This window comes from Sporobolomyces salmoneus (genome assembly GCF_050403485.1).
Source record: "Sporobolomyces salmoneus JCM6883 DNA, S_salmoneus_JCM6883_v1_ctg44, whole genome shotgun sequence".
NCBI lineage: Eukaryota > Fungi > Basidiomycota > Microbotryomycetes > Sporidiobolales > Sporidiobolaceae > Sporobolomyces > Sporobolomyces salmoneus.
In genome coordinates, this window is record NW_027481119.1 from 1 (window position 1) to 27,086 (window position 27,086).

The 27,086-nt window shown below is 51.4% G+C and overlaps 9 protein-coding genes across 9 annotated transcripts; 6 read left to right on the plus strand and 3 right to left on the minus strand.

Moving 5' to 3' along the window:
* Window positions 1-146: 146 nt before the first annotated feature.
* Window positions 147-1,400, plus strand: JCM6883_003201 (uncharacterized protein; the record flags this gene model as incomplete). Its single annotated transcript, XM_076633748.1, has 3 exons — window positions 147-236; window positions 304-393; window positions 865-1,400. Coding segments are annotated over 3 exons (716 nt in total), but the record flags the coding sequence as incomplete, so codon positions are not given.
* A 3,311-nt stretch (window positions 1,401-4,711) lies between these two features.
* JCM6883_003202 (uncharacterized protein) lies at window positions 4,712-8,652 on the plus strand (the record flags this gene model as incomplete). The annotated part of the gene is made up of 17 exons (XM_076633749.1): window positions 4,712-5,182; window positions 5,265-5,545; window positions 5,615-5,774; window positions 5,847-6,012; window positions 6,084-6,173; window positions 6,253-6,424; window positions 6,496-6,532; window positions 6,600-6,731; window positions 6,805-6,945; window positions 7,009-7,093; window positions 7,164-7,409; window positions 7,475-7,545; window positions 7,636-7,691; window positions 7,751-7,809; window positions 7,881-7,898; window positions 7,969-8,020; window positions 8,085-8,652. The coding sequence occupies 17 exons, from the start codon at window positions 4,712-4,714 to the stop codon at window positions 8,650-8,652; spliced, it is 2,805 nt and encodes a 934-aa protein (XP_076486214.1).
* Window positions 8,653-8,985: 333 nt separating this feature from the next.
* JCM6883_003203 (uncharacterized protein) lies at window positions 8,986-11,942 on the minus strand (the record flags this gene model as incomplete). The annotated part of the gene is made up of 9 exons (XM_076633750.1): window positions 8,986-9,628; window positions 9,695-9,855; window positions 9,920-9,984; window positions 10,053-10,161; window positions 10,223-10,508; window positions 10,572-11,069; window positions 11,144-11,238; window positions 11,313-11,426; window positions 11,493-11,942. The coding sequence occupies 9 exons, from the start codon at window positions 11,940-11,942 to the stop codon at window positions 8,986-8,988; spliced, it is 2,421 nt and encodes an 806-aa protein (XP_076486215.1).
* Window positions 11,943-13,830: 1,888 nt separating this feature from the next.
* Window positions 13,831-14,782, plus strand: RPL32 (60S ribosomal protein eL32 RPL32; the record flags this gene model as incomplete). The annotated part of the gene is made up of 4 exons (XM_076633751.1): window positions 13,831-13,878; window positions 14,266-14,380; window positions 14,461-14,636; window positions 14,729-14,782. 4 exons carry the CDS (start codon window positions 13,831-13,833, stop codon window positions 14,780-14,782), a joined length of 393 nt encoding a protein of 130 aa, XP_076486216.1.
* A 405-nt stretch (window positions 14,783-15,187) lies between these two features.
* Window positions 15,188-16,515, plus strand: BCP1 (protein-transporting protein BCP1; the record flags this gene model as incomplete). Its single annotated transcript, XM_076633752.1, has 5 exons — window positions 15,188-15,316; window positions 15,392-15,643; window positions 15,720-15,962; window positions 16,040-16,261; window positions 16,345-16,515. The coding sequence occupies 5 exons, from the start codon at window positions 15,188-15,190 to the stop codon at window positions 16,513-16,515; spliced, it is 1,017 nt and encodes a 338-aa protein (XP_076486217.1).
* Window positions 16,516-16,818: 303 nt separating this feature from the next.
* On the plus strand, window positions 16,819-18,299 carry JCM6883_003206 (KH domain-containing protein; the record flags this gene model as incomplete). Its single annotated transcript, XM_076633753.1, has 3 exons — window positions 16,819-17,038; window positions 17,157-17,296; window positions 17,364-18,299. The coding sequence occupies 3 exons, from the start codon at window positions 16,819-16,821 to the stop codon at window positions 18,297-18,299; spliced, it is 1,296 nt and encodes a 431-aa protein (XP_076486218.1).
* Window positions 18,300-19,015: 716 nt separating this feature from the next.
* On the minus strand, window positions 19,016-20,027 carry JCM6883_003207 (uncharacterized protein; the record flags this gene model as incomplete). Its single annotated transcript, XM_076633754.1, has 5 exons — window positions 19,016-19,340; window positions 19,402-19,472; window positions 19,535-19,604; window positions 19,671-19,768; window positions 19,860-20,027. 5 exons carry the CDS (start codon window positions 20,025-20,027, stop codon window positions 19,016-19,018), a joined length of 732 nt encoding a protein of 243 aa, XP_076486219.1.
* Window positions 20,028-20,916: 889 nt separating this feature from the next.
* JCM6883_003208 (uncharacterized protein) lies at window positions 20,917-22,390 on the minus strand (the record flags this gene model as incomplete). The annotated part of the gene is made up of 2 exons (XM_076633755.1): window positions 20,917-22,239; window positions 22,301-22,390. The coding sequence occupies 2 exons, from the start codon at window positions 22,388-22,390 to the stop codon at window positions 20,917-20,919; spliced, it is 1,413 nt and encodes a 470-aa protein (XP_076486220.1).
* Window positions 22,391-22,740: 350 nt separating this feature from the next.
* JCM6883_003209 (uncharacterized protein) lies at window positions 22,741-26,844 on the plus strand (the record flags this gene model as incomplete). The annotated part of the gene is made up of 10 exons (XM_076633756.1): window positions 22,741-23,792; window positions 23,854-24,147; window positions 24,214-24,414; window positions 24,476-25,016; window positions 25,072-25,429; window positions 25,498-25,634; window positions 25,699-25,749; window positions 25,809-25,892; window positions 25,958-26,021; window positions 26,084-26,844. The coding sequence occupies 10 exons, from the start codon at window positions 22,741-22,743 to the stop codon at window positions 26,842-26,844; spliced, it is 3,543 nt and encodes a 1,180-aa protein (XP_076486221.1).
* Between the last annotated feature and the right edge of the window lie 242 nt (window positions 26,845-27,086).

Genomic DNA, 27,086 nt, shown 5'->3' on the forward strand with positions numbered 1-27,086 from the left:
ACTCATACGGGTAAATGGAGGCACCAATGTCAGGAACTAGGTTGCGACAGAGGGTTCCATCAATTTCATGAACTCGAAGGTGAATTTTCGAATCTTTTACGTCTTTCTCTTGTGCTGTGACTGACGAGCTCTTTCGCTCTTGTCAGCGCATCAATCAACTCACACGGGTAAGTGGAAATACCAATGTCAGGAACTAGGTTGCGACAGAGGGTTCCATCAATTTCATGAACTCGAAGGTGAATTTTCGAATCTTTTACGTCTTTCTCTCGTGCTGTGACTGACGAGCTCTTTCCTTCTTGTCAGCGCATCGATCAACTCACACGGGTAAGTGGAGGCACCAATGTCAGGAACAAGGTTGCGACAGAGGATTCGATCGACGTGACAAGTTCGAAGGTGAGTCTTCGAAATCTCTCGCCTCTGTCGTTTTTCCATTCGACTGACGAGTTCCTTCGTTGACTCGATTTGGTATGGCAGAGCACATGCGCACTCACAATGCAGAACGTCCATACAAGTGCCCGTTCAAGACTTGTGACAAGGCGAGTGCCTTGCTCTTCGATTTGTCCATTCTCCATCTCGGGGGCTGACTCCCCGCTCCCCATAGGCGTTCACGAGAAAGGGGGATCTAACCCGACACGCCCGGATCCACGAGGAGGACCCGAAACCTCATCCTTGTGAGTTTCATTTTCGCCTCCGCGCTTCCTCTCGGATGCTGAAACAATACACAACTTGCAGGTCCTGTCTGTTTGTCCAGATTCGCTCGTCCCGACGGACTTCTTAGGCATTGTCCGTCTCGCGTTTCTTACTTTCGCATCAGTACCTTCCAATGCTGACTCTCCCTCACTCTCTCTGATTCCGTTGGCCTAGACCGCAATACCGAGAAAGGGAAAGTCTGTCAACAACGAATCATCGAGAATGGAGGACTGGATCCTCTCGGACCTTCGAAACCATCAACGAACCCTTCAACCTCTGGCTCGTCGAAAGTCTCCTCGACTCCTCCCCCTCTCCCTACTCTTTTTCCCGCTCTTCCCTCGGCTTCCTATCCGATGACCTACGCTTCAGACCTTCCTCGCCCCCCAGTAGTCTCTACATGCTCTGTTCAGCAGATGTCGCCACTTTCTCAACCTCATCAGCATTCTAACTCGCCTTACCCTAACCCTCCTCCCCCCGTTGCTCACCTCCAAACCTCACCAATGTATCCTTCTTCCGCCTCTGGCTACCTGTACCCTCTTCCTCTCCCTGTCGCCTCGACTTCGTCGACTGGAAACGCCCCGTTCCCAATTTCTTCGACTTCACCTCGACAAATCTTCCCTGCTCCCTTCCCTGAATCGGCCGCTCCTTCACTAGGCGCAATGGGAGGAGGAGGAGGTATGTGGGGGTATCGACAAAACAACCGGGAGTGATGATGCAACGAATGTCGGAGAGTCAGAAACCGAGAAAAGAGAGAACGGGATTTTGCGAAGATTTCTGGGCTTGATGGACTTTGTTGTAGCTTGAACTAAAAAGAAACTTATTCCCTTTCTCACGAGCTACGATGTTACTCGAGTGAAACTTTCTGCTGCAGTCTCGAGTAATGCGGGCGGCGACGGAGCTTGAGGAGAGTCGAGAAGAGCTGAAACTGCTGAGCAGGTCGACGGCGGAACTCGATCGAAGCTGGACCAGCGGGCTCGCACTCGGTGTTTGTCAAGGGTCTGGCGGTCGCTTCGAGGGCTACTAGGAGCGATTAGCGACGTCGAGTGAGGAGTTAAGAGAAGAGAGACGTTTTCTCGCAAGTAGGGAGCTACAAAACGGCCAGGTTCGTTGATTCCCTTCAGCATTCGACCGTTCGCCCTTCGCCCTTCAGCACTTCTACAACAAACGGCCGAGCAAGACGTCGGGTCGACCTGTATCGTCCTCTAGTTCACCTCCCACTCATTCTGACGATCTTCCGATTCATCATTCACTCACCGACACCCTCGACTGCACGATCTCTACGACCTCACTCGCCCTGAACACGCACTCTCACTCATTCTACCATCTGTAGCTACCTGTCCTTGGCCTGCGACAGAAGCTCGTTGGATGCAACCGTCAAGCGATAAACAAACCCTCGGATCTGTTTCAACACTTCCACGACAAGCAGGCAGCACGGCTAGCTGCACAATCTAGCAAGACACACACCAGATCTCAGTCGCAAGGGATCCTCTGGGGAACAAGGCAAAGGGAGGTAGAGGAAGGGAGCAGACAAGTTGGATTCGTAGCAGCGACTCGCGCGAGAGTTGTGCCAGGGGACGAGTAGCTAGAACTTATTGATGTAATCAAGGCAGATGTACAGCTTGCAAGGGCAGAGAAGAAAGGAATCGAAAAGAAGAAATGAAAACCGGGCTAATTGAAATTGCAAGTTCATGACGGCGCTAAACCCGAGAACACAAGGAAAAGCAGCAGATGGGTACATGGCGAGTCGAGGAATCTTATGAGCGGCTCGGAGAGGGCAGGGGAAGGTAGAGGCCAGCGAGACAGACAAGGCGCAAACGGAACTTACCATGTTCAATTCATTCTATATCCTCACAAAGCTTGTCCTTCCGACGTCGCATCGCGTACAATCCGGACAAATGACATCCCTACATGACAAACGCGGTGCGTGTGAAGAGGCGGGAGGCTACAGAGTCGAAGTTGAGTGAAGATGGGGGAGAAAATGTTCGTCAAAGCCAGCTAGGCAGATACGCGCCGCATGTCAGGGAGTGCTGAGCTTATCAACTGATCGATCTTGAGCATGAGTCAGCTGAGAAGCGAGACGGAAGACGAGAGAGGGACGATACCTCACAACAAACAAAGAGAAGCCAAGGAGTGTCAGGGACGCTCCAATGATCTCATTCCATCAATCTACCGCTCTGTGAGCGCCTGTAATGCCTGAATAGTAGCGAGCCAGGTGGGAGTAGCCGTGGAGTTGCTCGATAAAGCTGAGTGGTGAGAGGATGTAGGCAGAGTCGATTCTAGTGCGCCGGTTGGGCGTAAGGTGAGAGCTTGAGTGAGGTGAGTGCTGAAGGCTGTAGGGCGAAGCGCGAAATGCTGAAGGAGAAGTGAACCTGGCCGTTTCATCGGTCGGTACGCAAGTCGCTCTCTTTCACTCACCTCTACATCGACTCGGCGCCGACGACGACTACGCCACTTATCCTACACTCGTCTATGACCTGTCTACATCGGTTACCGGCCCGCGCAAGCTCGTGAAGATCAAGCAACCTTTCATCAATTCGGCACTTTCCCTCATCCCTCCCTCTCGCTTCGACCGCCGAATCGACTGTCCGGAGCTACTGAATGAGCGAATATGCGATCCGAGACGGTATCCCTCAAGCTGCTCGGTCTCACTCGAACGAATTCTCCTTGTTTCGAAAGAACAGGACTGAACGAGCAGCCTCGTCTCACTCTCTGCTCGATCAACCCTCTCGAGTCGCCTTTCAGTCAAGCGATGAAGCTGCTCAAGGTCGCAGGTGCAGCTCGGGCTATCGGAGGACTGAAGGAAGAACAAGGGGAAAGGAAGCTTCGGAACAGCTCTGTTGCCGGGACAAGGTACGCTTGCGAAGAGAGGACGTTGGAGGAGTGTTAACCCTCAGTCCTAGCGGGCGATTGGAACAGGTGGTTGTGTGCCGTTCGATTTGTGAGCTCTTTCTTCGGTTTCGCTATCTTTCGCGGATTCTTCGGTTCTAAGGTGACCACCTCTGTTCCTATGCGACACCTAGGCGCGTACAATGCTATTACGAGCTCGAATGATTGGGTTGGCCTCTGGCCTCTCAGAGTTGGAATGCACAAGACTCGACGCGTTGCCCAAGACAAGAGAGAAGGCGGGTTACTTTTGGAAATTGAATTCGATACAGAAAATGCTGTTAATTCTCTTCTACTTCTACGCGTTTGAATCTACGGTACAGCAGAGCGGGAGGGCGAAGGCAGGGGAGGGGGAAGAGGACAAGGAGAAGGTGCGAAGGTCAGTTTCCGATGACCGAATTCCCTCGATTCTCCATTTTCCACCAACGCTGACCCTTTGCCGACTAGATAGATAGAATGAGAACTCACGAGATGGAAGATTCGAGCGGTAGATGAGTCACGCGGGTGCAGTTGAGCGAAGTCGGAAAGAGGTTGGACGAGTGATGAAAGAAGTTCGATCAAGGTAGGAGTCGTCTCGCGGGAGGCATCGGGTGCAGTCGCTGGATGCCGGCGCAAAAATGGCGGGAAGACCTCTCCTTCCTCTCGAAAATCGAGTATCTCGACCAGTAAACGCAGTAGAGAATCAACACTTCGGAACGGTAAACATAAAGAGCAAGAAAATTACCACTGATTCGCACTCGACTTTCTGGCGAGAAAAATCGGGAAAGTCAGGTTTATACTCGATCTGTTCACTGCTCTGTCATTCTGAACCGCTCCTGTATGATGCTCTGTTGCTACTGGTCAAATTCGGGTCGTCGTTGTTGTTGTTTGTGCGCTCAGACCTCTGATCTCCTCTCGTCGACACGTTTGTCCGAGTCGGGATCTCGTCTTCAAGACCACGATAGCTAGCTTGTACGAGTTTAGCAGCTGATAGCTTCACAGAGCTTAGGGACTGCACTGAGTGAACGCTCTTGCACCCGCAGACCCAAACCTTTCGCCCTTCAAAACTCGCTTTCCACCGACCTCTTCACCTCTCGACCGATAGCGACTCTTCTACCTCTTCGCAGAGCTTTCAAGCGACATTCAACCACCGAACGCGATGCAGGAGGAGGAGGAGTTCGATTCTTCTGACGCAGAACTCGATGAACAGCTCCAAGCGGCGTACGGTCTTCTAGTCGAAACTCCTCAAGAACCTAGCGACTATACTACCTCTCCGACAGGCAAGTCGCCCGAGCCCTTCTCTTCAACCGATGTCGTGGAAAGGGCAAGCTCGATTGGAGGTGAAACAGACGACGAAGGATGGGAATTCGACACTGGAGATTTAGTATGGCAAGAAACGGTAGATCCAGGGGTGCTGGAAGGCGATGAGTCGACGTCGATGGATCTGGATGAGACGAGTCAAAGTGAATCGACAACTCCGAACGAAGCTCAAGTTCTCACTTCGACCTCTGTCGCGACGGATCCCTCAGCAACCACCTCGAACGTCCCGTCCGCCTCCGAAAGTATCGAACAACCTGCACAACCCCCGAAAAAAACTCTGGCCGAAAAGAAAGAGGAGGCGCTCGAAAGAGTGAGTCGCAAGCAATCCTCTTTTCCTCACAAGATAGTCTCCAACGTTCCCGCTGACACGCTGGCCTCGTTCCTTCTTGAAGCGTCGACGTAAAGAAGAAGAAAGAGAACGTCAAAAGCAAGAAGAAAGACGTCAAGAGCAGGAGAAACTCGGTTCTGAAGAACTAGCGAAATACGGACTCGGTCGCTCTCGACGTGCTCCTCAGCATCAACCGTCCGAAACAAGCAATACGATCAACCTAGAAGTCCTACCTCAGATAACTCACACGGAGGAGCAACGAGATATCTTGAAACTCGTCGATGAAGGCAAGAACGTTTTCATCACGGGTTCGGCGGGAGTAGGGAAATCGATCATCTTATCCGAGTGAGTGATCTCTCTACCTGAGACTACCTACTCTCTCCGAAGCTGACAGTACCGCTCGATCGGATAAAGGGTGAAAAAGTTGTTGCGCGCAAAATTCCCCAATGTCAAGCCGGAAAAGGGGAAACAAGAGGTCGAACGAGTGGTAATGACGGCGCCTACGGGTTCGGCTGCGATCAACGTTGAAGGTGTTACGATTCACTCGTGGGCAGGACTCGAAACTGGGCGAGAAGTGAGTCCTTTTACAGCTCGCGCTCGGAGTTCCTTCGACCTGTTCGAGATTTGCTGATGTCACTCGGTGTAGTCGGTAGCGGTGCTCTACGATAAGATTTCCAGTCAAGAGAGGAAACGTCGGACTTGGAGAGAGACTGAAGTTCTCATCATCGACGAAATTTCGATGCTTCATCCAACTTTCTTATTTCGCCTAAACGTTCTAGCCAAGCTACTTCGAACGAATCCTCGTCCATTTGGTCAGTCTTCATGAGGCTCTCTCTCCTACAGACTGTACAGGATTGGCTGACATGTCGCCCGTCGTTTTCAGGAGGAATGCAATTGATCGTTTGTGGCGACTTCTTTCAACTTCCTCCCGTTGGTCTCGGAAATCCCCACGAGATTCCGTGTGTTAGTTGCGGTACGTGAGCCCGGATGATCAGTTGTCGTCACTTGGCGATGAGTGCTGATGAGCTCGATCTTCGTGTTTGGGCGAACAGGCGGAACGCTGCTTTACGAAATCAATAAGCCTTCGAAGACTGGGGCCAGCGAGACCGAAAGTAGTAAGAGTTGGGTATGCCGCGATCGAATGAACGAGAACCGAGGCGTGCTCGAGAAAGGTTGTGGACTTGAGTTTCCGATTCACACCTACGCGTTCGAAACCGAGGACTGGTGAGTCTCCACTCTCTCTCAATCTCCCTAACAGGTCATATCCGATAACTGATCGCTACCTTTTCCACCAGGGCCGAGTGTAAGTTCGAAATTCGTGAATTGACCAAGGTTCGTTCGTTTGAGCTCGTTCGCTCAATTCTACCTCCCTTGACTCGGTTTGATTCTGCCGTTCCAGGTTTTTCGACAGAGCGATGTCGAATTCATCAAGGTCCTCAACAAGGTTCGTCGAGCCGAGCATGACCAAGCGGATCTCGACTTCTTCAAGAGTTGCGGCTCTGCCCTTCGATTCAACAACGGAAAGATAAAGGTGAGACGTCGATCGTTCTCTGGAGCACGGAGCTCCACGAGCTGGAGCTGATGATCTGTTCGAATCTTTAAAGCCGACGAAGCTTCTTCCAACGAAAGAGAAAGTGGATGCAGTGAATAGGTTCGAATTCGAACCACTACCTGGACCTATCATCAGATTCGAAGCTCGTGACGACGCGAGTGGTTACTATGCTCGACAAAGGATGGATGCTCGAGTGAGTTGCTTCGAGTCCTTCTTCCATTGTTGTCGCTTCTCACGCTATCTCCCCTCCGAACAGCTGAAAGCTTACGCGAAATATCCTCAAGCTCTCAAGGCAAAAGTCGGCGCTCAAGTGATTCTCCTGGTGACCTTGAGTCTGAAAGGTGAGCTGAGCTTTCAATCGTTCAACGTCTGTCGCCAACACTGAACTGATTTTGCGCTGTTCGTGATCAGAGAAACTCGTCAACGGGAGTCGTGGAGTTATCGTCGACTTCGTTCCGGCTCCTACCGAAAAGGAGATTCTGGAGTCCGTACCGAACCAATCGAGCGATGAGGAAGAGGTCGAACAACGAAAGAGAATGATCGGAACTGCCGAATGGAAAGCACAAGCGTTGATCGAGTTCTACAAACGTCAAACCCACAACCTAGTCCCGAGAGTCTACTTCCCGTCACCGAGAGACTACGAACCTGGACGCATCAGTAAGTTCTACGTTTCTTTATCCTTCCGCTCAACGAAGACCTGACTGACTGTTGTGAAACTTCAGTCACGATCAATGCTCAACACTTCATTCGATCACTTGGTCCTACTCAAGGAGCGGTAGCTCGAACTGGCCTGGTAAGTCGATTCTCGCTGGATCTTCAGCCTTCACGAGTCTGGTATTAACGTATCGTTGATGGCAGGGCCCTCACCATCCACAAATCGCAGGGACAGTCCCTCGATGCCGTTGCAGTCGACCTCGGGAAATGCTTCGCGCCCGGACAGTGAGCTCGGTCTCCTTCATTCTCAGTTCTTTTACTTATCTATCTCTTCCTTGGTGTAGAGCTTATGTGGCGCTTTCGAGGGCTCGGACTGCGGAAGGATTAGTCGTAGAGTCAATACGTGAGTCAGAGCGGCTTCCAGCTTGATCTCGAGAAGAGCGACGCTGATCGTTTCGACTTGCGATCGAACAGCGAATCACTGCATCACCGGTAGGAGAAGCTCCAAGCCATCTTCAGCTTCCGTGAACATCCTCGCTGACCTGTGTCTGAGCGTCATTAGCGAGTCCGATTGTCAAGAAATTTTACCAGGCGATCGAAACGAAAGTTCCCTTGTGAGTACCTCTGCCTCTCTTACTCTCCGATGTCCTCTGACAGAGCTCGCGACGCATTGAATAGCTCCCATCCTCCCAATCCACCAGCCAATCCGCTACACTACCTCACCCTCAGCGCTCGCAGAGCTGTCAACCTCGAGGAGGTGTTCGCGATCCGCAAGTCTCCGACCTCCTCGACCTCGACTCCTCCCGCAGAGCCTGTTTCCGTCTCGACGAGCAGTACTCTCCCCGAAGCATCCTCGGAATCTCACGTCTCTCTGAACTACAAGGATCAACTCTTCGAAGCGGCGCAAACTTACTTCAATGCTCAAAAGAATCTCGGAGCGAGCGGAGGAATCGGTATCGTTGACGAGAACGGATTCGTCGAGGCAGCGAAATTCGCGTTCTCCCTCGTTCAACGAGGAAAGAAACTTCCCACTCGAATCAATGGAGCGAAACGATCTGGCTTGATCGAATCTGAACCGTCTCGACAGCCTTCGAATCAACGGTCTCCGACGAAGCGAATTCGAACCAGCTCGGCGGTTGAAGAGGTAGTGACGCAGAGAACGAACGAGATCGAAAGCATAGACAATATCGAAGAGGAGGGAATCAGTGGAGCGACCATGGAAGCACGAAGCCGAGGGTGTGACTGAGGAACGAGAGGACGATGAAGAGAAAGAGGCAGAGGAGAAACAGAAATGAACGAAAACAAAACGCTAGCTGAGCTTGAATCGATTCGCCCTCTTAGCTTGAAAGCGATGTAATACTCAGAGCTAGTCTCGCCGTCTACCGAGAAGAGAATAGGAATATCGTGTGAACATTTTGCGAGAAGAACGAGAAACGAGATTGAAACAAAACAATAGAGCGAGAGAGAGAAGAGAGTAGATTAAAAAAGTGGAGTCGGTAAAGAGAATAAACACTCTCGAGAAGGGAGGAGGAGAAAAGAGTACGGGTATAGAATAAAAGTGGTGGTGTCACAAATGAGATCAAGGGTTGAATCTCGTTCTCCAGTCGTCTCCGTATTCTTGCCTCATTCGTTCGTGCATCGCGTCGATGTCCCTCTGTACTTCAGCGACCGATTTGACTCCGCCCCCTGGTCTCGCAGGTCCCGCGCCGTTTCCGGTTCCTCCTGCGAATCTCATCAAGCTTGGATCGTGAGGTTGAAGTGGTGGTCGAGCAGCAGGAGGTTGATCATCGTCCGAATCGCTCAGCGTCAAATCGAGAACTTCCGAAGCTCCTCTCCCATTCCTGACTCCATTCGTTCCCGCTCCTCCGACGAAAGGTGAATTTGAATGACTCGCTCCTCCTCCTCCTCCGTATCCACCGAATCGAGGTCTCTTCGCGAGAGGTTCGTCGTTGTCGTCCGAATCTGAATCGAGCGTGAATGCTTCAGGTTGAGCTTTCCCCTTTCCTTTCCCGTTCCCATCTTCGTTCGAGATATCGGGTTTCGTCGATTCTTCTCGAGAGCGAGGGGGAGAATTTCGATTCGAATTGTTCCCCGTTGAAGGCTTCTCGACTCGAGGTGGTCCGGTACCGTGTTTGTTGTCGTCTGAACGCCAAGTACCGTCAGGATTGACCGTGACTGCATCGACTGAACTTGGACAAGTTTTGAGAATATCCTCAAAGTATCTGCGAGTGAGCGAGACAGCGTCAGCTTAGAGCGCGCAGAGAGATGTAATGAGATGAAAGACGAACCCATCAACGACCATGTCTTCGAACTTGAGCGTTTTCGAGCAAATCGGGCAACCCCAAGTCGGAGTTTGTTCGTTCATTTCGAACCAAGTCTCGGCGTCGAAACAACTGATATGGTTGCACGATTTCGATCGAATTGGTATTCCTATTCGAGCGAATGAGAGCTGCACGAGGAGGGAAGAAGGGTCAGTTGAGAGAGGAGACTCTATCAGAGTGATTCGAGCTCACAGGATCTCGAAGGGATAGACCAAGAGGACCAGCAGCGATCTCTTCATCCGCATTAATGTCTTTGACTGTGAGGGGAGCAACGGTGGTGCGCATCAGCGTCGAGGGATGGCTGATGCTCAAAGTTGTAACTCACTGCTCTGAATGACTTCTTCTTTCGGTTTAGTTCTACCCGCTTTCACTTTCTCGACGACTTTCTTGACCGGTGTCACCTCGACGAGGTAAGCGACCATGTAGTAGGTAGTCTATCATGCCTCGTTTAAAGTTGTCAGCTCGACCCCTTGCAAAAGCTGAAACAAGACGCACTCTTTCAGTATTCGTGTAAATGACTTCGACTCTGTTGAGTTGACCAGGACCGATCGCTACTGTCGGTCCTTTCTTCGAAGAGAGATTGACGGGAGGAGTCGTGCCGGGTTGTTTCTTGATTCCTTTCGTATTGACGTTGATCGTGACATTATTGAGCTTGATCTCTGACAATCCAGGGAATTCGATCGGAGCAGGGAATTGAGAAGCGTGTGGTCGTCCGATCGAGTAGTTGTTGTCGGAAGTGCAATACAGTCGAACTTCGTATTGAGGATTCGCGGGAGATTCCCTACAATAGAAACGACGCTGATCAGTGGCAGTTCTTAAAGGTGGCAATACGAGAGAGACTCACTTTGCTTTCGTGAGTAAAGTTCGTTGAGGTTCCGTCAATCCAAAACTAATGATTCCAACTTTTCTATCTCCCTGATCAGCTTTGATCAACGTAACCGGAGGCGACAAGCTCTTCTCGACTCGATAGAACGGACTCGGTCTAAACTTGATCGGTACGTCGTCGTTCTGCCATCGATTGATTGTAGCGGCCGTTGCTCCTCCTCCTCCTCCGTAAGCATTCGAACTTCCTGATTGATACATTCCTGACGTGCCGTTTGCTCCGTAACGAGAGAATCCAGCACTCACATTCGCATTCGAACTGGCAGAGGAGGTAGGAAGGGGTGGTCGACCGTAATTCGAACTTGAAGAACCGTAATTCGTCGTAGCAGAAGAAGTTGAAGCTCCGTAACCTCCTGAAGCTTGAGGTCGGTAATCGCGATCGTTACTACTAGATCCAGAGATGATTCTGCCGGTCGAGTCAAACGAGGGAGGACCGTGAACTAGAGTATTCGAATGGATTCTGATTTGACAGCGATCGTCGTCAGAATTCGATTCAGAGTAAGGCGGAAGAAGAACGAGAGATGAGAAACGAACCCTCTGAAAGCTTGAGCGATGAGCATCTTCGCCGTAGGGAATCTGGCTTTGTCGTAAGTCCAAATCCTATCGATTTCACCTCGAAGTCGTTGATACTTTCGAAGGGCGGCCAACATGTCAATATGCGAGAATCACAAGGAGCAAGAGATTGAATGAGGATATAGCGTACGAGTTCTGCTTTCAATCCACTATACTTGAGGTGACCACCGAACACTTCGTTGAGTTTTCGTAGAGCTAATTTCAGTTTATCGACCGTCATTCCGCTGATCTCTCGGAGTACGACCTGTCAAACACTCGAAATCGTCGGATCATCGTTCAAAAGAAAATAAATGGGGAGAAAAAAACATACTCCGTATTCATCCGTACTAGACATGTTTCTCGGATCGTCGAGGAGTTCTTGATCTCTCAGTTGATCGGAACAAGCAGGTGAAGTCGGACCCAGTGGTGTATCAGGTGACCTGGGATCTCGATAGACTGATCCTGTGATTCTCGAAGTCGAGGTCGATGGGCGTGTAGGAGGAGGAAGAGGAGGAGGAGCGGCTTGGACCGGTTGAGAATAACCGTAAATTTGCTGTTGCTGCGGCGGATAGGCTTGAGGAGGGGGATATCCGAACTGTTGTGGAAGGTACGGGTCGAAAGGGTACGGGTTTGGCGCGAAGGGGAAACCCTGAGGTGGGAACGGTTGAGGTTGAGGATGGAAAGAGTAAAAGTGTTGATAGGCGTAGCTCTGGTCCTGGTTCTGGTTCTGAGGATACGGAGGTTGGTTCAGTGGATAATAGTAGCTTCCGTTCGGTTTCATGCGACGTCCTCAAGGCAAGGAGGAGAAGTCGATGGAGGAGGTCCGACCAGAGTCTGCGAGGACAACGAGAAAACCAACGAAAGATCGAGATTAGCTCTGCGCCTCACTTTCCGGTATTCCAATGTTCGGCTGATCTCGTCCCGTGCGCCTTGGAGAACCTTAAGACTGGTGGCGACCAGTAGCGCAGAGCTGACTGTCTCGACCGAACAGGCCAGCTCTCGAGGCCCACTCCTGACTCCGCTCCGCCCAACTTGACATTGGCCGTAGCCTATTCTCAGCCGTTGTAACTACCCTGTAACGCGTTCTCCCCGGACTCGGAGGCTCACGACCCGCCGATGTTTTGTCATAAGTTTCCCTTCTTCCCTCCCACCTCCTGCCGATCCATTCGCGCGCCTTTGATGGATCGAGAGCTCACCTAGTACTGCTTCTGGACTAGTCCCGTCCGACGCGATTGATGAGGCGATGTCGAGCAACTTCAAGTGAGAGATGAAATGCGAGTCCTGCAGGAAGCAGTCGAAACTAGTTAGGGCCCATTTGGAGCGACTACGTTCGTGGCTACCTACCTCTCTGCCTTCTGTCGTCGAGCTCGAGAATCTCGGGTTGTAGTCGATCGAGAGGGAACTCTCAGCTGTCGCGCGAATAGCTCTTTGTCTCCTTCGCTTCACTTTACTCTTCGCCGCACGCTCTGGAATGGTCTCTGGTGCTGATAGTGTTCCCCTCAGGCGCCGAAAGCGTACGCACCTCGAGCTCGATCGTTTTTGCCTCTTGTTTCGTTCCCTCCCACCTCGTCTCTTCCCGCTTCCGTGTCTCTTGCTTCGGTCGCTTCTCGGCAGCCACAGCTCGAGTCCAAGTCTCACATGCTCAACGACGAAAGCGACGTCTTTAGCGTCCCTGCCTCAATAAATTCACTCTCTTCGTTTCCCAAGTTTTGGTTTTGGTTTGCTCTCAGCTGTACGATAGCTCCGGTCGCTCGACTGACGGTGAGACCTTCGAAGCACCGTCTTCCTGGTTCACTTCGCCTTTCCCGACCCGTACGGACCCCAGCTCGGAGGCAAGAACTCCGCAAGACAGAAGACAACTTCAATGAAACGAGCTCAAGACGAATCGAACTACATCCGTTTCGTGAGCTGAATCACCTGGTCGACATCCGACTTCGCCTGACGCTCCAAGTGGAAGGTCGGCGCAGGATCGAGACGGGACACGGGGCAGAGAGCGAAAGTTGAAAAAGAAGCTCGTCGCAAAAGCCGCAATTCTTCTCGCCCTTTGCCTCAGTCCACGAAGAACGACAACAGCCGACCCTCGAAACTCTAACAGAAGTCATCCGGTGGCGCAACAGATCGTCAGAAGCAGAAGAACCGCAAACTTCCTCCGCGAGGAAATCCTCGACAAATAGTGCAGCGATTGAGAAATTTTGTAGGCCGAACAGTTGCAGTGCATTGCTCCAGCTGATATACATATTCCGAGGCTATATCTCGTGTATTTTCCGAAAGTCAAAGCGAACCTTTCAAGCGTCGAAAAATTCTGGTGAGGGAGCTTTTTCCCTTGGTACACTCGCTCTGTCCCCAGGTACGGCAAAACTCCACCAACTAGATTCAACTCGCAAGTCAGATCCGACTAGGCACAGCAGGGCAGAACCTTAGCGGCTGGAAGAGGAAGGGCGAAAACAGAGGTCGAGAGAAAGTTGGACAAATTTAGTGAACCTCCTCGACGACGCATGCTGGTAGAAGGAGAACGGTTGGAGTAGGCTAGTAGAGGATAGTAGGATGCATTATGGTACAGTAAGAGCGGTCACTGACGGTTGATATGCCGATTCCTGTTTCCCTCTCACTTCCTCCCCTCTCGCCAATTCCTCGACAACCTACGCTCCCGTTATAATTAGGTAGTTGCAATGGCCGCCACCTCGATCAAGATTGTCAAGAAGCGCACCAAACCCTTCGTTCGTCCTAATCCTTTCTCGCCTCTCCTGCCTGAGTTCGTCGAAAAAGAGGGCTAACCGCTCGATTGAACCTCTCTCTTATCTGCTTCCCTGAATTCCGCGACCCCACGATTACCTGATCCCACTTGAATCGACTCGAAACCTCCCGAACTGATCGATTTCCGACTTCCCTCTCTTCGACCTCTCTCTACCGATCGACCTCCACCCCGTTCCACTCGACGCTGTACTATGCTCGACATTACGCTTTTCAAACCAATTTGCTATACTCACCGCGCGACAATCGATCCCATCCCGCCGACTTTACCTCAACTTTCGAAATCACTCTCAACTCGCGACTGAATGGAACGGAATGAATGAATTATCGTTGGATTTGGAGGGGATATATAGAAGCGTCACCAATCTGACCGCTACCACGGAGTCAAGGAGGCATGGCGTAAACCCAAAGGTATTGACAACAGGGTTCGTCGTCGTTTCAAGGGACAACTCCCTATGCCCAGCATCGGTACGTCTCTTCACCTCTCTCTTCTCCCATGTCTCCCCTTTCGCTTCCACGAGCTGACGAAAGGAGTGAGTGGTGATTAGGTTACGGATCGAACAAGAAGACCCGTCACGTCCTCCCTTCGGGATTCAAGAAGTTCCTCGTCAACAACGAACGTGACGTCGAATTGCTCTTGATGAACAACAAGGGTTACGCTGCTGAAATCGCTCACGGTGTTTCCGCCCGCAAGCGTGTCGCTATTGTCGAGAAGGCAAAGGTCGTAAGTTTTCAATTCACATTCCCATTCCCTTCTTTGTGTCTTTCCCGGAATGAGAAGTAATTGCTGATGATGCTCGAGTTGGGTGTTGATAGCTCGGCGTCAAGGTCACCAACGGCCAAGCCAAGGTCCGTGTCGAGGAGGCTTAAAAGACGTTTTTGGGCGTGTAATGATCTCTTTTTCAGAAGTACTTCTCCTCCCTTGCGAGTGTCTCCCTCCCTCCCTCTGCGTGCATTGCCTGCCTCTGGGAGAATGTGAGCGAGATTTTCAAGCCGGGTTCAGCTGTTGTAGCCGATGCGCGCAAAAGAGTCGTCGCGAAGAGTTTTCTTTTTCTCGAAGGGCATTGCGCTTGCTCAGCTTTCCCTGTCGTCGCTGCGACTTCCCCTATCGTGTATATGTTGTTCCATGTTCGCTCAATTACCTTCTGCGTGAACCCCACGCCGCGAACAAAAAAAAGTTGAAAAGCACTTCCGAGAGAAAGATCCCTCCCTTCATCCAACCTTTCACTCTCAACTCTCTAAGTAACCACCTACGCCGGATTGGAAGTAGAAGGAATGCAAGTAGATCAACCTTCAACGAAAGCGAGCGGTTCCTCTAGCAAGAAACGTTCTGGAGGAGCCTCGAAGAGATCAGCCGAATCCGACAGTGAAGATGAACGAATGGATCAAGGGGACGACGTCGAGGTACATCTCCACTGTCTCTGTCTCGCTCGCTTGCCTGAGGAGCTCACTGAACGCGTACACTCTTTGGTGTTGTAGATGTTGGATGTTTCCTTTTCTTTCTTCGACCCACAACCCCAAGACTACCACTCGATCAAACTTCTCCTCTCTCAATTGTTCCAGGGAGATGCGTCCGTATTGGATTTGGGAGGAGTAACGGATTTAGTGTTGGAACAGAAATTGGTAGGAAGTACGGTCAAGACTGATTCGGGAGAAGGAGAGAACGATGAACAGGCTAGTCAAGGAGATCCCTACGCTGTTTTGACGGTATTGAACCTCAACGTACACAAGGTATGCTCGAACTCCCCTCTTTTCGTTGATTTTGGCGAAAACTCACGAGTTTTCGTTCTTTCCTGTCTTTCGTCAGGATAAACCCTGTATCTCTCAATTGACAAACTACCTACTCTCGAAGATCCCCTCTACATCTCCCTTCCATTCGACTCTATCGAAACTCCTCTCGAACCCAGCTAGTTCTCCTTCCGATTCAACGGCTTCGAAACCTCAACATATCGGTTTAGTCCTCAACGAACGACTCGTCAACATGCCCGTTCAAGTAGTTCCTCCCATGTTTAAGATGCTACAAGAAGAATTACAATGGGCTATTGAAGACGTGCGTTTCAAGTTTCCTCCAGTCGCTCTTCTTCCCAAGGGTCAAAGAACTAAGGGATTGGTTCGAGACGTTCACAGAAAGAACCGTATCACTTCTCTCATTATTTATTCCTTTCCCGCGTATTCAACTCGTCGACATCCTCATTCGACGAGGATCCGAACGCCGCTGTACAACAAGCTCAACCGACAACAACAAAGGCGACAGGAGGAGGAAAGAAGAAGAAGAAGAATCAACATGTTTCGAATGCGGAAGAGGAAAAGACTTGGGTTTATCATGCTGAAGATGAATGGATCCAAAGGGTGAGCTTCGAAACAAAACGATCTTTTTCGCAAAGAGAGAAAATTGAAAACTGATGGGAACTTTTCTCGGAACGATCACGTAGTTTGCGACGGAGAGTCAAGTGTTTGAGTATACGAATACGAAGAGGTCGGCGGATGCGAGCGCGGAGGATCAGTTTGGAGTCGATATGAGAGGTCAAATGATGTTGGTTCCGGCGAAGAAATTCGATGAAGTCGTTGGAGGAATGGAAGGGTTCATTGGAGTCACTGTGTAATTCCACTATTCTTGTTACTACTCAACCCATGGAAGCGATTCATCCTGCACAAGAGGGAGATGGGCCTGGATTACAATCTTGAATTAGTTCGATTAGCGAACTTGTGAATTTCCAAATCGAGGAATTCCTCTGGGTGTTTTTCGCTCTTCCCTCCACCTCAATCTCCAATCCCATCCCGTTCCATCCACTCACTCCCCCTCTCTCAACTCTTTTCTCCCTCTCCCTCCGAAGCCGTTCCCTTTCCTCCGTTCTTCTTCTTCTCCTCCGCCCTTTTTTTCAAACTCTACTTTTTCTCATCAAACCATGTCGTCTCCTTCCTCCCCTGTCGCCGCCGCCCCTTCCGCCGCTCCTACTTCTACTTCTCCTCAACCTACTACCGCCGGTGGGCCTCCCGCGAACACTCCTGCGGCCGCCCCTACCGCAGCGACGATCGCGAATTCTTCTCACCCTGATCAAGCTGAACAAGCGTTGGAAGAACCTGAGGGTCTCACTTTGAGGGCTCTCGTTAGTTCCAAGGAAGCTGGTAAGTCATCACCCTTTCACTCTACTCTCCTCTCACTCGTTCGAGATGGAGAGAGAGAAAGTTGTTCGGCAACTTTTTTTTCAGGAATCGATACTGATCCAGTTAAGTGAGTGAGCAGGTGTTGTTATCGGTCGTGGTGGAGCTACGATCGCCGAGATTCGTGAGACCGCGAATGTCAAGGCTGGAGTATCGAAAGTTGTTCCTGGTGTACCCGACCGAGTTCTCTCGATTGGTGGTACTACTGAATCAGTTGCCAAGGTGAGCACGGGATCATTACAGCACAGACTGCCGGAATTTCCGATCGCTTACGCTTAAATCGTTGCAGGCCTACTCCCTCGTCGCTCAAACGATTGTCGAAAACCCGGTTCCTTCCTCCTCCTCCGCCCCTGTCGATGGACAACAACCCGTCGCTTCGACTCCTACCAACACCTCTGCCTCGATCCGACTCTTGATCTCTCACTTGTTGATCGGTTCCGTCATCGGTAAAGGAGGAGCGAAAATCCGTTCGATTCAAGAAATCTCGGGAGCTCGCATGGTCGCCTCGAAAGAAATGTTGCCTCAATCTACCGAGCGTATCGTCGAAGTAACCGGTTCGAGTGAATCGGTACGACTCGCCGTTGGCGAGATCGCGAAATGTTTGATTGAAGATTGGGAGAGGAGTCAAGGAACGGTTCTTTACCACCCTGGAGCGGAAGGACTCGGTGGAGGAGCTGGTGCTCAAGGTCAAGGTGGAGCTGGAAATGGTTACCCTGCGACTGGTGGACAACAACAACAAGGAGGAGGAGGAGGATTCCGTCAAAACGGTGGAGGTCGTGGTGGATTCAATCAAGGTGCTGGATACGTTCCTGCTGGAGGAGCCAGGCGCTCTTTCCAAGGACAAAACGGTTCGAACGATCGAAGGGCTCAAGGAGGAAACACTGGAGGTTTCCCTCAATCTCAATCTCAACAACCTCAAAACGTCGTTGGAAACGAATCCGACCCCAACTGGAGGGAACAGAAAATCTCGATCCCTTCCGACATGGTTGGATGCATCATCGGTCGAGGTGGAACGAAGATCAACGAGATTCGTCGTCTTTCCGGTTCGAGGATTTCGATCGCGAAAACGGCTCACGATGAATCGGGAGAACGTATGTTCATCATTTCGGGACTCCCAGAGAACAACGAAAAGGCCTTGTTCCTCCTCTACAACCAACTCGAATCGGAAAAGGAACGTAGGGTTCAAAGCGTTCAAGAGGAAGAAGGTGCCGCCAAACAAGAGTAAATGCGCTCGTTGAATCTTCTCTCCGACTCCTTCTCTCTTTCTCTCGTCTCTCGACTCTTTCTCTCCTCTCTCTCTCTCTCTCTCTCTCTCTCTCTCTCTCTCTTCCCGACTCTCCACTACTCCCATAAATCGAAAAACTTCTCTTCTCCTCTTCCTTCCTTTCCTTCCCCTTCCCTCAAAAGAAAGGGTCTGTATCAAAGTGAATTCTCGACTATAATACTTTCTTCTGTTTCCGGATGCAGTCTTCTTTGCAGTAAGAGATCTGGGGGAAAAGTGGGAAATTTCGAAGAATAAAAATTGTAAAAGTTCTGTAACAAATCGTGTTTTCACTCCTACGCTATTCTGTCTGCCCGTCGGAATCTTGGGTTTTTCTCGTTCGTTCGTTGCGTTCGCTCCGCGTCCCGATGATTGGAGTCGATAGAGCGCGAACAAATCGCACGCATTCCGCTCTCAAAAGTCGTCGAACTCGAACCTCTATCTGCCGCAGACAGCTTCTGGCCACGAGGTCGATCTACTACGACATTCCAAGGGGTATGTCGGAACAGCGATCAATCTACAAGGAACGGAAGATGCGAAAGAAGAAGTATCACAAAAAAAAACAAAAAACGAAAAACCTGACCCAATGTCCGTTGTGCAATCGCAAGCAAACCACCTCTTTTCTCTATGGAGTCGTACAATTAGATCCATCTGTTTCAGACTGCGAAGCGAGAGCGAGATCACCAAGGATCCCATTCCCTGTTCTCGTCTTGGTCCGCCTCTTGTTGCGATTGCCTTTCCTTCTCCAGCCTCTGGTAATCTTGATGCAGGAGCGAGAGGATGACGAGTTCTAGAGTCGTACCTTTTGTTCCTTCGGGTTGAGGTTGGGCATAGGAGAGAGTAGGAGGAGTGACGGTGAAACTTGCGCGTTTGAGCTTGGAAGACGAAGAAGAAGAGGATTCGGTTGAGGACAGAGAGGAAGGGGAGGACATGGGGACGACGAGACGACTGTTCGGGGGCCGAGAAACCGCGGAGAACAGAGAAAAGTGAATCCTTAGGGTCGTGCTGTGAGAGGAGGGAATCTGAGGGTGAGCTAAAGAACTCGAAATTGGGAGTGATGACTCACGTAGGGACTCCGGCTGGACTGAGACTCGTTTGTGCAGATGCGAGGACTTGTCGAGACTTGTGGTCGATGAGCTGCGAAGGGAAAGGATTAGCGGTTCACTCCGAGACGAAAATATCGAAGCGAGAAAACTCACGACGAGGGCACCAGAGTTGTCTCGTTTCCACCTCAATTGCTTTCCTTCGAAAGATCTCCAAACGAGCTTGCTGACAGTCTCCCTCAATTCTGTTAGTTCTGCGCATGCAAAAAGGATAGAATCGAAAGAAGCTCACTCGCTGAAGAAGTTGGGTCGGGTGTAGAACGTGCTGGCTTTGATCTCTCGGGACTTGCCTAGCTGGAAGTACTCCAACGAGACGCTTCCGACCTCAGCCTGTGTGCGATGGAAAGGAAGGGAGGTTCGGAGTTAGCGAAACGAGTTCTCGCGACGAATTCGACTTTCAGGAAAGAAGTGAGGAGCTCACCTGACGGGAATACAGTGTAGTCTTGTGTCCCCCTAGCGACGGGGTGTACTTGCTCGAAGCGAAATAGAGCGGAAATCCCGAAGACTGTACCCTGAACATCGTTCGCACTTCTCCGCTTGGACCGATTTCGTCTTGTCTGAGCAGTACGAGTGGTTGTCCGGTGACCATCGTTGATATCGTCGTTGTCGTCTGAGGTCGTTCTGAGAGGAGTGTGAAGACAGGAAACCCGAAAGAACAATCTCGAGAGAACTTCCGACGAGCTTGAAATAGCTTTTCTCGATCACCTTTTTTTCGCAACGGAAGTCTCGAATTTCGGGCCCGCGGTACCTTACCACGAGGGAGATCTTCTCAGGACACGTTCTTCAGCAACTGCAAGCGAAGTCAACGGAGGCGATGTTACGGCTTGAAATAGTCACTCTGGAGAGGGAAAGGAAGCAAGTTTGGGTCAGTTACGATATCGATTCTCACGCGCTCACACCTCGCCAGAACCTGTGCCAGCTTTCGATCAGTTTCGAGGCACTCGGAGTCGGGGGCGACCGATCAGAGACGAAAGGAGAACGTGCGACTATACTGCTTTTTGAATTGCGAAATCGAAAATTGGGGTTCAGGGATATAGATATGCCATCGAGGAGGGCGCGGAATCGCAAATGTACCGCGCGCCGAAGGTTAAGAGACAACGAAAAGAAGTGGAAAGATGGATGGGCAAGGGTGACTGTAGTCCGCCATCAAGCGAAATTGGCGGGCGAGAGACTCCCGGAGTAGAGTGTCCTGCACGGAACAGGTCGAGTGGAAGCTTCTCCAGTCGTTTGGGACTTGCCCACGTCGGAGTGGCATCCCTGGGAGATATAGGCGACGGAGAGAGCGAGTCTGACGAAGTCGAGACGGTCAGCGCAGCTCACACTTCCGAAGCAACGACTCGTCTACTCACAAGTTTCTACCGCTCTGACGAGTAGTCTAGCGAGGGCGAGGCCGCAGGCGTCCCGACACTAACGTCCAAGCTGGGAAGACGACTGGTCGACGGAGATTCCGGATAAGGTTGTCGAAAGGCGCAAGGTTGCTACCATTTTTCATACTTGAACCATTCACACTTGATCCCCCTTTCGTTCGCCTTGTCCTGTACCTTCTCCCTGACCTTTCTCTGAAACTCCCTCTTTGGTGCCGAAAACGTCGATTTCTGCCACAATTCCAACTTCCTCAACTTCCCCCTTCCCCCTCCCGCTGTTTCCATTCCGTCTAACCATTCGACGAGCGCGATCGAATTGAGTTCCGTCTTGATTGAGAGAGTTTCGATCGTCGAACACGAGAGGTGTGAGAGGAGAGAAGCGTGTCGAACGATATCGAGCGGTTCCGGGTCTCCGACGTCCCAAGTACCTTTGATCGAGAGGTGGGTGAGGTAAGGGATACTTTCGAGGGTCGAGCGGAAATTGGTTGCGAGTTTCGCGAGGAGAGGAACGACAGAGGCGGGAGGAGAGGAGGAAACGAGGTTGTTTGAACGTTTGTTCGAGAAGTAGGAGGTTTGAGTGATTGATGTGGTTATGGAGGAGATGAGAGACAAGGAGAGAGTGACTTCGGTGAGAGCTGAACATTTCGATAGATCGAGGTGAGTCCGTTCGTTGATTGGAACATCGATCGAGCGCAGGGTGTCTGATGAGGAGGAGGTACAAAAGTCGAAAGCGAAAGGTGTGAGTCGATACTTGGCGACGAACGTACGTAGTCGAAACGTCGGGAGAGGTGGAGGAGAAACATCGTCGAAATCCGACGGTTCGAGGAGGAATTGACCGATTCTCAGGTCGACGAGGTGAGGTAGTTTGACGAGTACGTTGGCGAGAGTCGTTCCATTTCCAACACATTCCTCGATCCTCAACACCTTGAGTCGTAACCCTTGGACTGCATTATCTCGTTCCATTCTGAGGAGCATTTCCGACAAGGATACGAACGACATGCCATGTCCTCGATCCCCTTTCCCCAGCTTGAGTTCGACGACGTTCCGACATTGTTTGAGGACGGTCGCAAGAGTTTCACCGATTTGAGCTGCGAGAAACGCTGAGGTCAAATCAAAATCGAGCTTTGTCGGATAATGGGAGATGCCGTAGGGAGAGGAGCTGAGGGTGTTGAGTATTTGACTCGATTGAGGGTTGAGTATCGTTGGGGCATCGGGAGAGAGAGCGGAACCTCGAGTACTCGAGCGAAGGACGAGAGTTCGATAGAGTCGAGAGAGGACTAGCGGAAGGAGGGTTTTACAGATCCGACAACAGACGGCGAGCGTCCGTGTCAACGGGATAGCGTCGAGGATGTTGCAAAGGATCTCGGTGGGAAGGGAGAGGAGCTGAGGAGAGGATCGAGGTTGATACGTTTCGAGTGGAAGTGGATCGATGGCCTCCTGGACGGTACCTCGAATTAAGTCAGCTCTACTGCTTACTCTGATCCAGGACCTCACCCACCTTATCAGGCCCTTTGAACCCATCTACCCCCGCCTCGGAAGATACGAGGAGTTCATCCGAGTTCTGACATTCCGTTTGTAACAGGATCATTCCCCGTCGTACTATCTTGTATGTCTCTTCCGGTATCAGCTGCAGTCGGATGGTCGGAGGTTAGGTTCGAGAAGAAAGGGAAGGATCGGCTCGAACTTCGTTCCCTTTCTCCCTCAAGACCAGACTACTTTTCGACCTCTACCGAACGCGCTGGATCCATCAAAAGTTTTGCCAACCCATTCGATACCCCCGTAGCCTCTTCAAAGTGGCGGAAACCCGGCACGCGTTTCTCCATCCGATTCTTCGCGACTAGTGGAGCGTCGCGGCTAGAGCTGCTGTTCAACGTGAGTATCATACTTTAGAACTCCAGAGAGCCATAGCTAATCGAACGGCCACTTTCACGCAGGTCAATGTCGAATTGTTCGCCTCGACATTTCCTCAGAGCTAGCAACTCGACGTTACGAGCTTCCAGATCACCTTGCACCCCTCTATACACTTCGGCAACTCCTCAGCTCAGCGAACAAGGCCCGACAGGCCGTGCAATCCGCTCCTTCTCATCCTCTTCCGTCGCCTCTTCACCAAGTTCTCGTTCGAAATTCTCCCGCCGAAGCGCTCATGCACTAGCTTCACACGCCCGCTACAACGACAGAGCTCCTCCTCCGCCCCCTCCCTCCGCTCCTCCACCGAATCCGCGCAGCTCTCCCTCCGAACGACGATCTTTCGCACGAGAAAACGACGTCGAAGATGAAGCTTTTCCGGTCTGGGAGACTCAAGCCTCGTCACCTTCAACGAGCAGGAGAGAGGAGGAGTATGTAGATGTCGGCGGAACGATTTATGCAGACGAAGAGGATGGAGATGTCGACCTCGATTGGGAAGATTATTCGCCGCGAATCCCTCGAAATCCCCCGCGGAGGGAGACTGTCAAGGCTCTCGATAAAGGGAAAGGGAAGGAGAAAATCATGGAGGATGTCAAGCCGCTACCCATCGAACGAAAGAAGCAAGAGCGAGTCAAGCCTGTCGAAAGAGCCACAAATCTCGAATTTCTCTTTACGGCTCGAGTCCGACGGGACCCAACCCAGCGACTTCGACTCTCCCCCGTCTCTCGACTCTCCCCGAACAAGATCACTCCCTACGTCGCTCCCTCTCCTTCCTCTGAGCCATGTCCCGTTCACCCATCTCCACAACCACACGAAATCCCTCTCGTTTCTCGCTCCGACTGGCGCCTATCCTCCCCTCTTCGACGCTATCTTCGCTCGAACCCTCCTTCGCTGTATTCGCGAGTAGAAAACGATACGAGAGCGCAAGGACATAACCGATTGATTGGAATTGGAGTCGAACCGGGAAGAACAACGAGGAGTTACAAGAATAGGGAGGTCGAGGGGGCTGAACCGTGGGGATGGAAAGTTAAAGTGAAGGAGTCGGAAAGGGGGAGTTGGCAAGCGGCCGATTTGTATCGAAAACGGTGAGCCCTCTAAGTCTGTCGAGAGCTTGTTCCAAAAGCTGACAACTTCGCTGTTTCGTAGATTGGATCGATTGATCGCACTCTCTCGTGCTTCCGAAGAGGAAAGCTATCGACTAGGTCTCGCACGACAAGGAACCGCCGCACAACGAGAACTCGATGGAAAGACATTGTGTCGGGCGATCGGGACCTGGTTAACGGACTCGAGTCGAGCCGCGGAGTTGCAGGAGCTCAAGAAGCAGCGTGGCTTGTCGACGATAGCCGAGATGGGGAGCGGCGGGAATGGTGTGAAGGCGATTGCGAGTTTTCAAGCGGAAGACGGCAGGGAATTGACGGAAGATCTCTGGGATTTCTCTGCGTGAGTTCCGGTCTTCACCCCTCACGGTGTTTCGAGTCACTTACACATTCGTCATCGGCGGCGCAGCGCAAACACCATTATTCGGATAACTCGAGCACCTCCCGAGCAAGACCTCGATCCGAACGGACCTCAACCTCCGCCCTCGTCCAGCTCAGACTCGTCCGACTGGTTTGTACAAGGAACAGTGCTGGAGGCGCGCGAGTCACAGCTCGTCGTTGCGTTCGAGGAGACGGATATGTGGCCGATTAACGAAGACGATGTCTACCAGTAAGTCACTCTCTTACCCTTGCACTATCGAGAGCCATTCGCTGACCTGACTCTGGGATAGAATCGATATCGGTCTTGACGAATCTTCCTATATTTTGCAAGAACGAGCGATCAACAACCTTTACTTCGACCCGTCTCGTCAAAGGCAACGAAACTCGAAGCACGTCGAAGAAGCTCAAGAAGCCTTCCTCGAAAGCTCGAACATGATCCTTCGAGAGTGGACTCTGCAAGGAACCGACCTTCGGGAGCTGATCGTTCCGAAAGTCGAGAATGGTGGAGGAGGACCCGCTGAACGAGCCTTGGATCTCCTCGAGAACCAAAAAGATCTCGCCGACGATTCACCGACTGTCGAACTCGCTCACTTGCCAACGCCTGAATCTCTACTCTCTCCTGATCTCGTCGCGAGTTCTCGCACGTCTTCCTCGACAGCCTTGCACCCCTCCGACCTCCTTACGCAGAATCAACTCATCAATTCGTGGACTCAACGGCACATGCGAGACGACCCGATCGTCCTTCCTGGAGATCCCGAACTTGGGTTGAATCGGAGTCAAACACGAGCAGTCGCGATGGCAATTGGAGAAAAACTCAGTTTGATTCAAGGTGTAAGTTGCTTGCAACTTCTTCTCACTCCAGTACTAATTTGAATATCGTGCTTAGCCACCTGGAACCGGTAAATCTCAAACGATCGTTTCCCTCATATCTCTCCTCAAACTTCATTTCCGAATTCCTCAACCAATTCTCCTCGCCGCCCCAACCCACGTCTCGACCGATCATCTCCTCTCTCTCCTAGTTCGACGTGGTCTCAACCCTCTTCGGTGCGGGAAACCGAGCAGAGTTGCCCCCGAGATTGAGAAATGGACGATTGAGAAACGACAAGAACAACACCCGTTATGGAATCGATTGGAGGAGACTCGAATCGAGAGCGAATCGGTACGGGACGAGTTGAAGAGGAGTAAGGAGATCACGGCGGGAATAGTCGACCCGAAAGAACGAGCAATCGCCGAAGCTCAAGATAGTCAGTCTTTCGTTCCATGCTTTCTTCCCTCGCGACCTGTCTTGCTGACCAACGCTCGGTACTCGCAGTCGAACTCGAGAAACGGTACCGCAAGCTTTGGCGGAAGCACATGATGCTCGAACAGAAACTCTATTCGAGTCTACTCGCGACGGCAGACGTCTTTTGCGCGACTGCTCTCGGTTCTGGAGCCAGCAAGGTTTTGAGTGTATGTATAATCTCTTCCGTCCGAGAAGCCGTTCCGTTCGCTCATGTCGCTTCGGTGTCGATAGCTCGTCGACTTTCCGATCGTCTTTCTCGACGAAGCGGCAATGTGCACCGAGGTAAGACAAGGCTTTTTCAGCGCCAGGTGTATCAAGCTGAGAAGGTCGAAGTGATACAGCCCGTCACCCTCATCCCGCTGATGAAAGGAGCTCAGCAAGTCACTTTGATCGGGGATCACAAGCAGCTCCCTGCTGTCGTTTCAGTGCGTCTTCCCGCTTCCATAGAACAGCCCCGCAGCGATGCTGATCACCCCGCCCTCTCGAGCAGTCGCAAGAAGCCAAGAAAGAACGGTTACAGATCAGTCTCTTTGAACGCCTCCTCAAATCGCAGAGTAAGCCGCTTCGCGACCTCAGCTCTCCTCGCTGTGGATCTTGACGGCTTCCTGTTCTACAGATGTCAATTCGGTCCTCCTCGACACTCAATATCGAATGCGACCTGCGATTTCGGCATTCCCAAACCTGAGCTTCTATCGTTCTGCCCTTCAAGACTCCGCTTCCGTTCAATCTCGACCTCCTCCACCTCGTTCCCGCTTCTTCTCTCCCACGACCTTATCTCCCGATTCCCCTCCCTCTTCAAGCGAGCTCGTTCCCGTCGCATTCGTCTCCCATTCTGGACCCGAATCCATCTCCTCCCGTTCGACCCTGAACCGAACCGAAGCGGATCTCATCGTCGAAATCGTTGGTGACTTGCTCGATCGGAATCCAGCACTCGATCCTCGCGATATCGGAATCATTTCTCCTTACGTCGCTCAGACTCAACTCCTCATCAACACGTTCGAGTCCGGTTGGGCGGCGAAACGACTCTCGAAAGTACTTGGACGATCGAGGGCTAGCGAGTTACAAGCGGTCGAGATTAACACGGTTGATGGATTTCAGGGGAGGGAAAAGAAAATCATCATCCTTTCGACGGTGAGGTCGAACAGGGCAGGAAGGATCGGATTCTTAACGGATAAACGTCGACTCAATGTCGCGTTGACGAGAGCGAAGGATGCACTATTCGTTGTCGGAAACAAGGATACGTTGAGGTTGGCGGCGGGAAACGATTGGATGGAAATGGATCCGGATTCGGATGCTGGCATTTGGAGAAGGTTTTTGATTTGGTGTGAGCAGAGGGGTCTCGTTAGGGAATGGAAGCAAGGCACTAGGGGAGTCTGAGCTGAGGAGGGAAGAAAATATCGATATTTTCGATGGAAAGTTCGTTTTGTCTGTTGTATTTTCCTACGCTCTCAGCAAACTCTCGCAACATAGCAATAGAATGTCTTCTCGCCTGGAGATTGCGAAGAAGCGAGCAGATATTCGAGCAGAGATTTCTCATTAGTAATAGATTTGTCACCTTCAGCCTCATATCTTCTTCTCCTCTTCTCTCCATCATCACTCACTCGTATCTTTATCTGTAA